The 16,738-nt window shown below is 36.6% G+C and overlaps 1 protein-coding gene and 1 long non-coding RNA gene across 2 annotated transcripts; both read right to left on the reverse strand.

The window, feature by feature from the left end:
* Nucleotides 1–1,996: 1,996 nt before the first annotated feature.
* On the reverse strand, nt 1,997–7,688 carry LOC146165044 (uncharacterized). The gene is made up of 3 exons (XR_014494560.1): nt 7,578–7,688; nt 4,509–4,615; nt 1,997–3,129 (listed from the first exon to the last, which is right to left on the reverse strand). It is a non-coding gene; the product is annotated as an uncharacterized LOC146165044 (long non-coding RNA).
* Nucleotides 7,666–16,607, reverse strand: LOC146165045 (proline-, glutamic acid- and leucine-rich protein 1-like; the record flags this gene model as incomplete). Its single annotated transcript, XM_083380918.1, has 15 exons — nt 16,527–16,607; nt 15,962–16,120; nt 15,401–15,550; nt 15,192–15,334; nt 14,066–14,205; nt 13,409–13,499; nt 13,204–13,330; nt 13,044–13,129; nt 12,803–12,959; nt 12,373–12,477; nt 12,078–12,216; nt 11,533–11,659; nt 10,402–10,611; nt 9,010–9,158; nt 7,666–7,793 (listed from the first exon to the last, which is right to left on the reverse strand). Coding segments are annotated over exons 1-15 (1,983 nt in total), but the record flags the coding sequence as incomplete, so codon positions are not given.
* Nucleotides 16,608–16,738: the final 131 nt, after the last annotated feature.

The following is a 16,738-nucleotide window of genomic DNA, read 5'->3' on the forward strand; positions in this document are numbered from 1 at the left end:
ATACTGTTACTTGTCTGCCTAATTATATATCTTTATTGTGCGCCTTATCAATCGCGGAGCCCGGCTATAGGAAGGATAAGTGTGGTGTAAAACTCATGTGCCATAGGAAATTTTGCCGCCAAATTAACACATACAGTCAAACTTAGGATCTAACGATTTAGCATCTGTTCCTTGTAATGCTTTAAAGTATATTTTTGCTGTATTTCTTGCAATTACCGGAGTTCTGTACTGAAAGAAAACTTAGGTTGCACTCGTTCGCTAACTATGACAGCTTTAAAGCGCAAATTAACAACACAAAGTCATACTTGATAGTCAACGATCTAATTTCTGGCGTACTGGTTCTTATATTCATTAGTTGTATTGGTATATTCATTGCTTGTCTAGCCAATAGCAGAGGCCAGCCACTAATCACGTACGCTAGGAAAATGCTGGTGTTGAATTACGAGCGAGGGTCTCCATGAAAGTTCACACCCTAACCTTTTTGCTGTATTATAGTCATTGTACTCCTGAATTGTTTCGCTTTACTGTATGCCTTACCTACTTTAGATGACATAAAATTCGCGTTGTTTTTGGCAACTAGAAAGACTTCCATGCCCAATTAGACACAGAAAGTAACTGTAAGAATCTACAAATCTAACTTGTTTGCAAACTAGTTACTCCATTGCCTAATTCTATCGCGTTATTGTATAAATAACAGTGGACAGAAAGTTAGCGTGGGCTAAGTAAACGCTGTTGGGTAAACAATCACACAAAATCACTCAATAATCCACAGTATTGCCGAATTGTTTCACTTCATTCAGGTTTGTCTTGCCAATGACAGAGGTCAAACACATGATAAAATCTACGTAACTTCATGTGCCATGAGAACATTTGCTCCTTTGGGTTTACAAACTTAGTTTTGCAGCAAAATGACACGTTTTATCAACTGTTTATCCCAATCTGACACATCCATAATCCCTTTACGATGCATGCAGGCTGGCCTTACCACCATAAAGACATCTGTCGGGGCTGGTTCGCGCGTACCTCGTACCTGACATATTAAAAACGACTTAGGTCAACAAAGTGCTTCTCAACCGGCTGAGTTAACAATTAACTATATGTACTCGATGGATAAAGCACTGTAACAATCTACACGGAATAAAACACGAAATCGTTTCACTGCTACTTGTCTCTTCAATGCAAATATACCAAAGTAAGTCGACACGGTTCAGATGAAATTCATACATTGGCAAATTACATGCTGGGGAAATCTATCTATAAAGGCCAAGTCACCCATGATACTAGAAAGGTGTGGCTTTATTTAACGCCTGAAGTAAAAGTAGTTATCTTTAAAAAAGCCGCCTGTAGTCGGATATATTAAATTCACAACATCGTGCCTCCTGAACAACTATACGTAATTTCCGATTCCCTAAGTAAAACCCGGTTCCGTGTGATTAGACTTTAGGGCGACTGTCAAGTAACAACTGGGGCGGTTAAAACTCATTTATCTAACTGCAGTGCAGGCGTACAACTCGCGTTGCCTTTTACAAGCAAAGATGTGACTACCTGTCGTCTAATTGGCCGCTTCCTTACCTGACAGTTGCACACACACACAGATTTACTGACGCCAAACGCCAAGTCATAGTTGTGCCATAGGCCCACGTACCAGCCATCCATGTAGGATCATAGCGGGCTGCACACTTCTCGTACACAGTGGCCTGTTATAGTTTGTAAGTCGGTAAAGCTTCTGCTAACGGTGGCAGTGCAAACACTGGCGTTGGAAGAATGTTGTAGCGTACAGTCCCATAGCATGTCTGCTGTGTTATCGCGGTTTTCGATGCCTGCACTGATTAACTCAAGTTTAACGGAAAGACCCCGTCGCGTTTTGACCGTTAGTTTGGCTTTACTCATTCAGCGCTAAGCAAGCCTAGCACCCAAACAAACACGACAAAAAATCACGTTTTAGGGCGTTTTAATCGATTTTTTCGCTGATAAAACAGAAAACCCACATTAAAACGTGAAAAATAACGTTTGAATGGCGGAACAGAAGAAATTGCATTGGCCACACACCTAAAACGTACCGTTGGGGGCATTGGAACGTTAAAACTGGGAAAAACGTTGCCCCTCGAAATTAAAGAAATGCGAAAACGTTGCGGACTGAGCGAAAAAACACGCGACCCCGCCTATACCTCAATTGGCTAAGAAAATTAAAAAAAATGGGAAAAGTCAAAAAAATTGGGAAAATTCTGACGTGGACTGGACGTGTACAAAAGGCGTAACACGTGGGTAACAAAGGGACATTTAAAATTTGCTTGACGCAAAACCAAACTAGATGAATGGGAGATTTTTACGAGCAGGTGTGACGGCAATACACAGAGTCAAAGAGAGGCCAAACAACGGGTCATCTTAAGGCCTGCTTGCGAGTAAATTTTCTCACGTAAGAATAACGGAAAACGAGCGGCTGTGAAGTCGTGTTAAAGCAAGAAAATAGTTCGCCCGCCCAATCAATTCCTTAATAGAATAAATTTTAAGAACACAACAATTGGATAAAAAATGTCGTCAGTTTGATTTACTTTTTGACGTAATTGCAGCTGAATTATTTTTAGCGTCCAAGGCTATCTTTAAAATGGCGCTTTCAAAACGCCACACGCCATCAAAGACTTCATTATTTTGGCCTTAACGAAAAATGCAAAGTTTGATAAATAAATCCCCCTAATTTTGAAAGAAAAAACTAAAAGGGCGCGTTAAAAGGCGGGGATTTTCGCCCGCCGGGACACTTTAGAGGCGCAAAAAGCACCGTCCGGTCGCACAGACAGCGAAACTCCGTCCAGCGTTTTTCACTGGCGCGATGACGTCACGGATAAAGAGCCTCCTCCTCTAAAGAGCAGAGTGGGAGCACACAAAGAGCGCATCGTCGTCAGCGCACGTCATAACGGGTCCTGGCGACCAAACGTGGGCAGTAGTATAGCTGATGTAGAGTAGAAAGAGCGGGTGACTAAGACGCGTGGTCTTCGTCAACGCATCGCTTCCATTGTGTGTGTGTGTGTGTGTGATTGGTCAGTTGGTCATTGCGCTGCCGTCCATTTCGTCTTGGTCGGGACTTGCGTCCACAAAGTCGCACAGCATTGCCGCTAACTCATCGCCGAAGCACTGAAACCGAAAAAGTGATTCAATCCATTTTTACCCGCTTATATGGCTTTTACGAGGGTATTTTTTCCGCGCCTGTGGTGTAAGGCCGGGGAACTGTGTATGACGAAACTTACGGACCTTTTTTGGGACAAATGCCGTTCGGGTTTAGTTTATTAGGTGTTTTCTCCGAAAGGCTACTGGGGATTTTTTATTTTTGCATTACGCCACTTGTAAATGCCTTTAAGTTGGAAAATTCTATATTTTTATCAATGGACGAAATATTAAAACAATGGCTATAGGATTTGAATAACTTTCAACTTAACCATGCATTTACTTCCATAAGTGTAATTAGGGCGTAAACTTAAGAAAATTAACCCTTTATTCGCATGCTATTTAAATCGAGTAGCGATACGACACAAAAGGGTTATAAACGCCAAAGTTGTTTTATGGATAAAATTTTATCGATGTGTTTGCTCGCGTGCACGTCTGTGTATTAAACACAAGCCGCGGCGTATTAAGCAAACGAAGACGCTCCGTGAAAAACTCACGACTTATACGATACAAAAATACGCAGTTAATTTTTTCCGAAGAACGCAGATCATATTGTGAGTGTGTGCGAATTTGGGTGTGTGAGTGTGTGTGCATTTGGGTGTGTGAGTGTATGTGCACGTGGGTGGGTACATGTGTGTATGCGGCCGACATCGAACCCACGCTTTATTTTCCAGTGCCCAATTGCAACGTTAAACAATAAGGCTTGCAAATGACGAGCGTATAACCAAAGCTCAGAAAACAGACGTCAAATTCAAAAATACTATAGGCTAAGCTAAGGGAAACATAGTGGTTTACGTTTCTTGCGCCCAATACACCTTTCCACTATTACGAAATGCTCTTGAAGACAATGGGTAAACCTACATTCTGTTGGATAAATATGGAGAAAAACCCGCATATAGATTAGAGTTTTCTTTCTTTGCTTTCGTTAACTTGCGGTATTTTAACGATACATTTTTTTATTTAACAGCACTTAATTTCCAACTCGATGTATGGGCTCGTTTGGAATTGTCTAAAAATTGATATTCAGGCTGTACTAGTGTATTGTTCTTGCAGCAACAGGCCCACGCAACTATACAATCCATTATAAATTTATTGGGCCTTTTTACACAGCAATAAATTAAGCAAATCACTATGGATCAGTTAAACTGGTGATGGCTTTCATTAAAGACCAGTGATTTTACACCGATATTACATGGAACATTACTTAAAATAATAAATTTGTTGCGATACACCTGACGATATTACACAGAACATCAATGGTCCGCGAAACACCGGCTGAAAATCACATATGTGATGCCTAGGTCGTCCAACCTATTTTTTTTATTTCTAATGATTTTCGATCAGTTTACCTCTTGCTCTCGAATCTTGGTCAAACCCGGCCCCTCGATAAAATCATCGCCTTCCGTTTCTTGCTGAGGCAGCTTGCGTTTTGGGGCGCGCCTGTCTTCTCGCGATTCTGAAAAAGCAAAGTTGATTTAAATTTTGCCAGTTTTAAGTGGTTTAGTTTCGTTTCGAGATGCAGCAAGGTGCAGTTTCCCACTCTTATTTTGTGAACTTTTTTGCACCTGCATGAAAATAGGACCAAATAGAGTCCACTGTTTTTTGCTGCGGCGAAGCCAACTAACCACCGGTTAGGGTGTGGGTTGGGGGACAAATCACTAGGTTATTGAAAAACATTTGTGGCATTTCAGAAGATTTACAAAAATTTACAAAGACGATAACGAAGTAGGTATTGAGTAAGAATTAAGAGAGCTTGAGTATGCAGTTAGAATGTGGATATATAGTTTTTTCCTAATTCCTGTAACCTCATGTTATAGTTGTGCCAATACAGTTGGTTAGTACGAATTAAGAAGGTCTACCTTACGGTTAAATATGGTTGCGTTTCACCAGTCGCCCGATGTAAGAATCGAATCAACAAACCATTTAAATCGAGGCAAAATGAAGCGTTTAAATTGTGAAGTTTAAGGTAACATATGTATGCCTCGCAATTCTATCAACGATTTTATCACAAATATCAAAGTTGACCAAGGCGTGAGAGCCGTGTGAACCAAAAGTCTTTAGACAGATTTTCCCAATTCATTTTCGCTTAGGAAAAATATACACGCAAAAACTTAATAAATGTGTCCCGCGAAACAGAACACTGTTTAAGGTGAGGAAACTTTTCGCATTACGTTGCATTGTCAACCTGATGTGTAGTGACCGAATGACGCGTGACTAAGGTGCCTTGGTGATATTGTAGAGACTTGAGTAACCCACACTATTACTGCTTAGTCACGAGTATACTTGCAGTGAAAGATATGTCACCAAATGGCTTGCAACGCCCAGTCCTTGCAACAGTTAGCAAGGACTTTTGAAGACCATGATAGGGAAGGCCTTATATCGGTAAGTGACAGACTCGAAACAGCCTTCGTCAATGGATGACGCTGCTTTCTGTGTGACTGGTGCGTTTGTGTAGTAATACGAAAGTGCTATTGCTAGTTGTTCGCATTTACACATAAAGTCTATTGCTCAATGCTGAACGAATCTGTTTCAATAGTTAACAAATATACGTCAAATATTTTTTTTTCGAACATTGGCTGAAAAGGGGTCATGATCATTATGTTCAGAATATACAACGCGCACGGCGTAGAAATTAACATCAGACTGAACTTCAAACCCATTCATGCTATAAGACATTTAGACGAATTATTTTGTTAAACCGTTACCTTTGTTTTTTCTTAGTAAAAAAACACGGGGATATTAATAGTTTAAAGTTACACTTCATAACTTAGCGACCACAGAAGCCAAATTTCCGCATTCACACATGGGCTCTTGTCACCGTTGGCCCAATCCGGTTTGGTCTTTATCAAAATACCTCGGTCTGGATTTCCTAAACCCATCCCTTAAAAAAAAAACGGTTTAAAAAGTTCATGATAAATTCGTTCAGAAATAATGATTAGCTCAGTGCCAATAAGCCTAGAAACCAACGTAGGAACATACTGTGATCTAACTCTACTGAAGTAGTGCTGACCAACGATTACGACATAATTGTAATAACATAGTGTGCCTCAAAAATGCTATTGCCGTAATGAGTTCGCCTAATCGAAGTCGTAGAGGTATAACTGAGGTCGCGGTTTCGAACCTCACGGCGGGCTGATTTTAGGCTGATTTTTTGCCTTGCCTTGCTTGCACTACAACCCTGATTAGGCCAACTGATTTCGGTAATAGCTTTTCCCAAAGGCACCCGGTATAGCTCAGTGCTAGCAATTCAATACTATATACCTCTGAAATTTTCATTAATGTCAGTTAAAAAGAGAAGATATTTAAAAAAAAATAATTAGAAGTTGTTATGAAAAAACAAAAAACAATTTGTCATATAAAGCAATCAGTACTACTTTATCATGAGTTATTTCTTCTTGTGGTCAGAAAATGGTCAGTTTTCCTCTTGTGGTCAGAACAATAAGATTTGAACTATACTAGGAACGGGCTTGTTTGGTTTCACACTAGAGCTGAAATGACGTGACGAAGTAACGTACGTCAACGATTTTAAATGTCACGAACTAAACGTTTCGGTCGAAATGACTAAGAATACCTCAGGTCATTGGTTCGAGGACTTCAAAGAAATGACCTGACTTGACTCAAAAACGTATTTTGTTGGACCACGCCAAATGACTTTTTATCATATTTGTTGTTCTACTGCTATTTTTAAATTTTGTTTAGCTTAACGAAAATAATACTTGAAATTGAATGTGGCTACCAAGTACCAACAATGAACTGACTTACATAAATTCAGAGTACATACTCATTCTGGTGAAATATTAAAATACAAACAGTGAGACTAGATTTATTTCAAAAATAACTTGAACTTAACAACGTCAAATTTTTCCGCTAAATATGACGTCACTACCTGCCCGCTAAAAAAACAAGTTTAGTTGTGGAGTAATATATATTTAACTCTTGGTATTTAATGATTTATTGCGAGATAAACACGAAATAAATTGCGTTTTGCATTTGGGGAATTCCCCTTGATGGTTCAGTCGGTTTTGTTTCAACGAACAATGGTCTTTGTTATTTAACTCTAAACGTTGACATTTATAACCCAAACTAAATAGCTTCAAGGAATATAATTCTAAAATAGTTGTTGGAAGTAATAGTTTATATGCTAGGCAGGTGTTTTCCTAAGTTACATTGTGGAAAATAGTGCTAAATAGTTGTTTGACTATAACTGTCAGAGTCCCATTTCGCACAAATCACACGAAACTTAAAGTATTTTACACGAATATTATTATAATTTAGGTTGGACACCCAAAGTTTTGCTAGGGGTGATTGGAGCACCCTAAGCACCCCAAACTCGGCGGCCATCATTATAACATTTGCTGGATAAATATCAGAAAATCTGTCAATGACAAAAAATAGTGTTGCTTTTAATTTTAACTGACCATTATCCGACTCGTCCGATTCTGCCTGGTCTTCTTTAGGTATTTTGTCGTCAGCATCTGAAACAATGGCATCGCTTTCATCCATATTTTCGACCACAGAGTCTTCTTCGGTTTCTACTTGCTCCCCTGAATTTTCTTCCTCCTCAACTATTTCACCACTAGGCGGCGATTCATCGCTAGAGGTCGGTTCTTCGTTGTCGGGAATTTCTTCCGTTTCTAAACACCGAAGCGTTAATGCAGGGGTTCTTAAACTTCTTTTACTGCGGACCCTTGGCAAGTAATTCTCAAAAATGACGTCATAAATTGACGTCACAAAACAAATAGACTTCATAAATCTGTTGATTTCGGTCGAAAAAATGTAAAAGTGAAATGGAGTCTAACTATATTCAGTACAAAACCGTTTTATCTTAATTAAACTGCTTTCTTTTTTAATTGATTACTTGTTATTAAATATACACTCATATTTCAAGTAGTTCACGGACCCCCGTCCATGGAATCCAGTTTAAGAACCCCTACGTTAATGGTTTGTTTCGACAACCAAGGTCACTTTATATTGTTTTAGGCCAGTTTTCAAAATGTTTGCACGAAATTTTGAACCACTACAGTCTAATCTTGTGGCTTTCGTAGCGCTCGTGTATTGCACATTAAACGTGTTAATGGTTCGCTGAGACATTTTTTCTGTTTTTTAATCAAGTAGTCGAACAGAACATGAACCAGAACTTTATGAACCGGTTTTAGGCCAATTTTTTCTCGAACCAAAACCAAACCCCAAACGTGTTTTTGTAAGATTTTAAGAAGCCGAACCTGAACCGAATCAAATATTTTGAAAGAACTTTAACTTTCATCGACAATTATTGACTCATAGTTTTAGGTTTAACGCAACTCATATTATATTCAAACCGAAACTTTCTAAACCGGTTTTGAAAACAAATTCAATCGAACCGGAACTGAAGCGAAACTTTTCAAATTCTTCTAACCGAAACCGGAACTGAAACGGATTCCGAAAAAATCTTTGAACCCGAACCGAACCTGAACCAAAAAAGTCAAAACGGTTCGACTCACTGTTTTAACCGAGCCCTAAATTTCGATACTTTTAGTTGCATGCAAATCTCATGACATTCAACCATGAAGAAAAATGATCTATTTCACTGTTTAGCTCATTGTACAATCTATTATTTCGGCTCCGTTTAAGAACAAATCGTTTACATCGTAATTAATGTATTATAAAAAAAATGCGGATAACCGGGGTAATAGTTTTGCGTTGAAATTGTTTTCCGAATCCTATATAATAATTTGTTATGTAATTCTTGTGTTGTAGGAGGTAGAAAAAAAAATCGAGGCTCACAGAAAACTTGGCAGCGATGTTTAAACTTTCAAAACAATATTTTACAACATCTGTTCAATAAATGAATAAATAACAACCACCGCGTACCGTATTGTACAGTTGGTTGGGAGGAAAAAACTTCATCGTCGACAAACGAAATCCCCGTCGTTTCGGTCGCGACATGCGACACGCTTCGCGACGTCGCGTCGCTTTTGGGCGCCGAAAGCTGCAAGTCGCAAGGAATCTTGGGACAAATTCTGAAAAGATTTGAAATACGTTACAAAACTGAAGTTGAACTCATTTCCCGATACATGGATTTTCTTTCAATTAATAAATTTGTTACGTGTTCGTTTAAAAACCAAAATAATCCAAACCTGTGTTGTTTGAAATGATCAAGTGTGGAAGCCACGGTCTTAAAACATACACCCCCGGCGTCTTGTTATAATTATTTAAAAATAAACTTACACACAATAAATATTCTGTTTTTTCGCAAATGAGGTGATGTAAATCAGAACAAACACAAAATAAAGGTGGAATATTTGAAATTTAATGATACATAATATTTGCCATAACCCCCCTCCCGACATTACAATAGTTGATCAGCGGTTACCAATCTAGGGCACAAAAGTACGACACAAGCCATATGCAAATTTCATTTCCGATGCACTGTTATAGCGAAGTTATGGCCCGCGTCGAGCACTGGTTTAAAAGAAAGTAACTCGGCCCTAACATTCAACTAAAAGTGTGACCTTTTCTACAGTAGATTTATCATTAAATTAAAGGTCATCTTATCTAATATTTTGTAAGGACTTGGTGGTATGTGGCTGGATTCAACAGAAAGAGCGTTCGCCAACGCTAGAAGCAGCCATCAGAAATGATGTCAAATAAAAGTCAAAATGGCCAATTACGCTTCATGAAACTACAGTTTCGCCTGGTTTACCAGCGTTCAAACCTCCCCCACCCAAGAGTCTTTAATTTAATACAACTAAGTTGCTTTCGACAACTAAATGTGGACTTTTTATACCTAAAAACTTTAGGTTTGTACGTTTAGATTTCTTGAATTTGGTTTTCAATTTTGTTTTTTGCAGTAATGACGTCAATTGGTATGGCAACAGACAACAATATTTTTTTCTTAAAATATCGGGTATCAGGATCGGAACAACTATGACGTATCCTTCAACTTTAATTACCGAAACGTAATACATCAAATAAAAAGCTGTGGTGATCTACCACATTGTGGTCGCATTCATTTTTAGTCATTTCGATTTAACAACAAGAGTAATCCTGCAACTAAGAAATTCTCTTAATGTTGTCATGTAAACAGGCAGCAATGCGTCAATGGGTATGAACCACCGAATAGCACTTTTTAACAAAGGAAATATAAATTCTATAATTAAAAATAGACTTGTTAATTACAGCACAAGAGGTTATCAATTACTGTATTTGGACTGCACTTTGTGGTAATGTTTAAGCTTGCAATGTTATAAATTTACAGGGTACCTGTTCATTGCGGGCACCCGCGGTCTAACAAGATTCGAAACGATGGCGTTGGCTTCGACGCAAAACGAACGGACCTCGGCAGAGCGATCTCTGGCGACACCGTGCGAGAAAAAGCGCAGTGCTAGTTGCAGTGGAGCTGGGAAGTTTGGACTGGGAACCATCACTAGGGCGAGAAGCAGGTGGTAAAGCTCCTTGCGACAGTCGCTTGACCTGTGAACGGAAATAGGAGGGTTTGAAGTTTAACTGTTCCTACGAATTTTCTATTTTTATTAAAATTAAAAAAGTATTTTTTTTATGTTGAAAAATGAATAAGGAAATATTCGAAGCGTTCAAAATGCAACCCACTTCTATATAAGTTTTGATATTCCTATACTAAGTATATTTTTTATTTTCCTAGATTTAAGTAAAACTGTTTAACTTAACGCCTGTTATCAACTTATTTGTTATAGTGTAGGGGCTCTTTAAACTCTTTTTTTACGCTGAACCTAAATAGGTCGGCATTAAATTTTTAGAATTGACGTCATAGAGTGCGTTATTAAATAAAAATATCTACGAAATCTGCTGTTTTTCGTCAAAAAGAGTCTAAATACATTCAAGGGAAAGGAACCAAAATTGTTTTTAATTAAACTCTTTAAAAAAAAAAACAGTTTAAAAAAATCGTCCCATGTTTCTAATTGAAAACTAAGATTTTAAGTTCATGAACCCCTAAAACTAGTCACAAGGGGTCAACGGACCTCAGTTTAAGAACCCCTGCTCTAATATTCGGAATTAAATTAATATTGAAGCTTTCATATAAAGAAATCAAGCGACAATAAAAGCAAAAAAGCTAGCCGACAAACTGTATGTAATTTGTCGCAGACGCTGTTTAAGATTAAAGCGGGAAAAGACAACAAATAAAAACTAAAGCCGGAGATACAAAACAATATAAAACAATTTAAAATATACGCCATTTAGAAACCTGGATTAGCAAGGGCCTCCGACATAAAGCAACAAGCTTACAAACTTTATTTTGTTATTTTTAAATTCGTATTTTTCTAATCTGAAAACGAGGCTGCAAGATTTTCGTAACAAAGGTATACGTACATATATCGTGTTTATTCACATTTACAAAATAATGACCAAAACGCTTACTCTGTGTAAGGAATCACGGACTTTCCTTGCATCAGCTTCGCCAAAAGCAAGATGACCACTTCCTGGATTTTCTTGTGTACGTCGACCGACATCCGAGAACCGCTGTTGTAAATTTTCAAGCGCAAAACTGAAAAACGAATTCGTTAATTTTATTGCGATATTTTACGGCAAATAGAAATGGCCCTGCAGTGCGATATTACCTTATACCTTAAATAACGTCATTTAACAAAAAATATTACAATGCTATGTATCAAGGGCAAGGTTAGTAATCTATATAATTGCTGTTACGTTATAAATTATTTCGTTTTTAATTTTTAATATGATTTTAATTTTCTTAAGTAATTTAGAGAAATATCATTCCAGTTTAGTAAATGCTGCGTTTGATTCAAATTGGTGCAAAATGTCTACAAAAAAATGGTTATTGAATCGGCAACCCTAATTTCCCAGTATTTACAGCCACCTGGTATCAGGTATTAGCACCTGCAGTATTATCGGACATTCACTGCCAAAAACATAACTCATAACCATTACACATTTGCAGAAACCTTTTAGTGAACTGACGCAGAGCTGCTGGTTTGCCGTGCTGTCGACCAGTTTTCTGAATATCACATCTGATTGAGAAGTTGCTTTGTTCTTCTTTTTACTGTTGCCTTGTGTTTTTTGCTGTTGGATATTTTCTTTAAGCTAGAACAGAATATGCAGTTTGAATTAGTGTTTTCGTAAAAATATTTGTATTGAAAAGACATTTTGTATATTTTTATCACCTAGTGGTAACAATTGACTTATACATCACCTTCTTTTCCTATATGTATTGTTTGTCGGTACAAAAAATGAACATACCTGTATGCTTTCAGGTATCTCGTTGAAATCTTCGATAATATGGTTTAGCAAGCCATCTGTAAAATGTGCTTTGCCGCATAAAAATCTTCCCTTTTGACCGCAACACTGGAATAAGAAAAAAAATATTCAGTGTTGCAAAAAAACAAAACAATAAAATTACTAGTGATGATGCAAGTGGGTACACTATGGACGGATCTGTTATGTAGCTTGATAATAAACTGCCCGTACGGGCCTGTATCGAAACGTCTTAATCAAGATAATGTCAATCTACTCGACCTTTTTGGCTTTGCAATTTATTATCAAGCTAATGATACAACTGCTTATCGAAACGTCTTTTTTAAGATGATGTCGATTTATTCTACATAGGTAGCTTTACATTTTTTTTTCGTGCATAGTGTACCTAAGTATAAATTTACCAAATGCTTCTTACCTCAACCCAGTGCAACATGGTGTCATAAATTTTCAATCGTACTTCAGTGTTTGTTTTGTTTACTCCGTGTTTGGGAAACTGGTCTCTCCACAATGACAACAGTTTGAGAAACATTTGGTTTACCAATGCCGAGTGCCTACTTAATTGGCTGTGGTAACTGTTGAAACGCATAAAACAAAAATATCAGTGGTGGGGTTAATTTTCGTAGAAGTTCTCGTCAATTCACTACATGTGAACTCACCTTATAACAAAACGTTTCAACATATCTAAACATGAGATGTGTAGAGTATGTAGACCTTCTAAACCATTTTTAGAATCACTGCTACTCTGCAAAAATAAGCAAATGGCTGCTTAAATTTATCAATTAAATCGAAAAAGTAAGAAAGGTCCAAATTGCTTACCAATTTTTTTGTAGTGATGTCAAAGTTGGTAGTAAGAACTTTCAGAAATTTGTCAATAGACACAGTTACCGACAGGTTGAAATTCAAAGAAAGAAGACCACAAACACATTTGCTTAATATGATAAACCTGAGAAAGAAAAAAGAAACTACATGGTAAAGCAGGTTTACACCAAACCTAATTAAAGTTGTAACGTTGATTGGTTACCTTTGAAGTAAAGTGCAGGTCAATCCAGGTTCTTCGACTGGTAAAGGTGGTAAATAAAGTGACAAGCTAGACAGTGACGGATCAATTTTATCTGCGAATACATGTAATTTTTTCCTCATAGACAACATTTCAACGCAAAGAATTAAGGCAATTTCTACTAGAGTTTTTAGACTATCAAAAGTTTCTTTCATTGTCAGACATTGTTTCTAAATGAATAGTGTTTAAGTTGTCAAAAATCAAAATCAAGGCAGACATATTTCACAGCCACATGAACTCATACCCGAAAACTACAAGCAAATTCATAGTTGCCACACAGTTTTATGAAAACATTTTTAACACTTTTCAAAGAATATTGATAGCTTTTCAAAGACCTGAAACTGAATCGCTTAACTTTCTTTATGGAATTCGAAAACAAAACAGTATAAATGCCATAGTTAACAGAATAAAACACAGATAAAAAAGGTTTTTTTAAACGTATTTATTAAACACATAACTTAAAGCTCCGGATGAAATAAATTCAAAGACTTTTGGAAAAACGTAGGGTACTTCAAAGACTTTTCAATACACAAATCAATTTAAAGACTTTTAAAAAGTCAAAGACTTTGTGGCGACCCTATATACTAATCATGCCACTTTTAAAGCAGATTGGGAACTTACCATCTTCCAGTCCACAATGGAGGCAGGAAGTAACATAGTCCAAGTTGTGTAAGGTTTCTTCAACTTGTTGTTCCCACTGACTGACGTGATTCTTTCTCCCAACGCCACCCCCACCAAGCATAGGAAGCCTGCTCCAACATCTGAGGATCAAAATTGTCTTTTTTTACCAGGGTTGGGTAGACACAGTAAAAAAGCATTGACTTCAGCCCGGGAGCCACCAAACACTTAACTAATGGCTGTTGCTCTGAAGCAATTAAAATATATACAATCGCTCTGGCTTCAGCTCATAGCAGTATTTTTTTAAGTTTCAGGCTAAATTAGGTTACATTGCCACAATGAACTGTTTAGCATTATTCATTTGAACAATTTAAAGTTCTTCCGAGGTGGTGATAAAATTTTCATTGCTTCAGTTACAGTTCTATAATTTTTTAAAAATGCTTTCAACTCCAATTCCACAAAAATAATATAAATGGCTTCACAAACGTAATAACAATTACTCTGATTTCCCAGCCCTGTTTTTTACTATGATTTGTGTATTTACAAAGCAGATGTAGATAACAGACTTTTAGTTTCCTGCTTAATATAGAAATTGGGTAAACTTTTCAAACAACAATTTGTATTGTAATGTTGACAATCTTACGCACAACAATTTGTTGTTTAACATTTCTAACTGATTTCAAAAGTTAGAATTGGCTGAATACATATATCAACAAAGACTGGCCATGTTTTTCATTAAAAATGTCTAGTAAATTCCATTGTTATCTTAATAATTGAGAAACACCATATAACTATATTGATGTGCTCAATTTACATTATTACTCAATAGGCTTTATTATCAAAGTTTTAAAGAAAGTAGATAATTCAAAAATGTTTAGTAGTTACAACTTACAAACATATGTTTTTGCACAAAATAACTTTATAAACAGTCTGTAAAAGTAACGTGAGCCAGTAAGTTTCCACATATAGATGCAAAACTATTCCTACAAACAATAAGATTACCTAAAGTAAGATTTTTGTGCAAACTATTAAAGGTAAAACATAAACAACAAAACATGATAGTCATGCAAGTTCCAAACAAAATCCAGAAGAAAAAAACTCTTTGCTGCAGTAAACAGTTGAATCATACCTAATTGCAGCATCTTGTACAGTTGAATTTAAACTCGGAAGATGGACTGATAAGTATTTGCAAATTTTTCCTTTAAAAGTGCCGCAACCACCAGGAAAAAAATCCATCAGTGCTTCCAAACAAGTTAAACATGGTTTTGGATCCTGAAAATAAAAACTTTATTAGGCCCTAACCATTTATACATCATTATTTTAAAGCCTTTTATTTACAGAAGTGTCAGATGACAGCAACTGTTGAAGTAGGTTTGTGACAAACGCTGAGTTTATCTCTCTTGAAACTGAAGGTATTTGTGATGAAAGCTTCAACAAAAGTCTGAAGTTTTGTGATGAGCAACTCCTCATATTAGTATGGAGATGATTCTGTATATAAGGGTACCAAAAAGTTGATTAGATTACTTTTACAAATGTATAAATGCGAATGCATAGGAGGTACACAAAACTAACCCTGAGAGGCTAGATTTAGACTCCATATTGTGGAACATTATATAAATTGAAAAAATCCAAAACAATAGTTTTTTTTTATAAAATTGAAAATCCTTCCAAGACACAATGCCTAAAACATCTGTCACTGTGGTACTGTTAATATTTAACCATTCCGGAACAGTTAGCTTGCCTATTTGGATACAATTCTCACTGAAGTACACCACAATTATTATTCATAATCCAACCATGTGTGATTTTCATGTGGCTAAGTTTACTGGTTCTACTTGTATTGTGCATAAAGTAAGTTATTTTGTAAGTTACAAATTAAATTATTGTTTTCTATATTACCTTCACAGCAATGTTAGCTGTCATTTCGATCCAGGACAAGCCATATTTACCAAGAATGTCCTCGTCACACTGTAATAGAACCATTTTCATGGCATAGAGACCCTTCCACCTTGATGATGCATTTCGTAGCCATTCATTAACAGTTGTTATTTGCTGTTTCTAAAATAAAAAGATGTCTAAACACTATTGGATATATTTGTGTTTTTGGTGCTCAATCCTACCACATTTTCGTCCTGGGGTTTATATTGCTAACAATATAAGGGTTAGGGTGAGAGTTAGCATTCGGGTTTGGGTGGGACAAGTATTATTATTATATTTATATGTACAGATGTATGCTTTTCTTTCAATTTCACATTTGGCAACTTGTTTCGTTACTGTTAAAATAAATGTGGTAGGATTCTAGACCAGCGCCTATAATTTTCCATTTTTATTTTTGGTTAAATTGAAAACCGTTAAACTTTCACTTTGTTTACGAGTTTGATGTTAGCAATTGCTTGAAACCTAAAAACGCTATATTATACGAAGTTTATAGACATAAATAATGATTCTAACTTTGTAAACTTACACTGGTCCATTCCAACTGTTGTTGCAATTGAAAAACATTTATAAAATCGTCAATTGTTGATTGTTTCTCCATTTTTTCCACGTTAAGCATGGGCGCCGCCATCTTGCTTTTATAGTTCTAAAACCACTACATAATCTAGGCCATATCTAAGTTCAGTGATACTGTAACCGTACGACATAAGATTTCGCTGTCATCAATTTTTATTAAAAATT

This window comes from Ascidiella aspersa, chromosome 2 (genome assembly GCF_963924565.1).
Source record: "Ascidiella aspersa chromosome 2, kaAscAspe10.2, whole genome shotgun sequence".
Lineage (NCBI taxonomy): Eukaryota > Metazoa > Chordata > Ascidiacea > Phlebobranchia > Ascidiidae > Ascidiella > Ascidiella aspersa.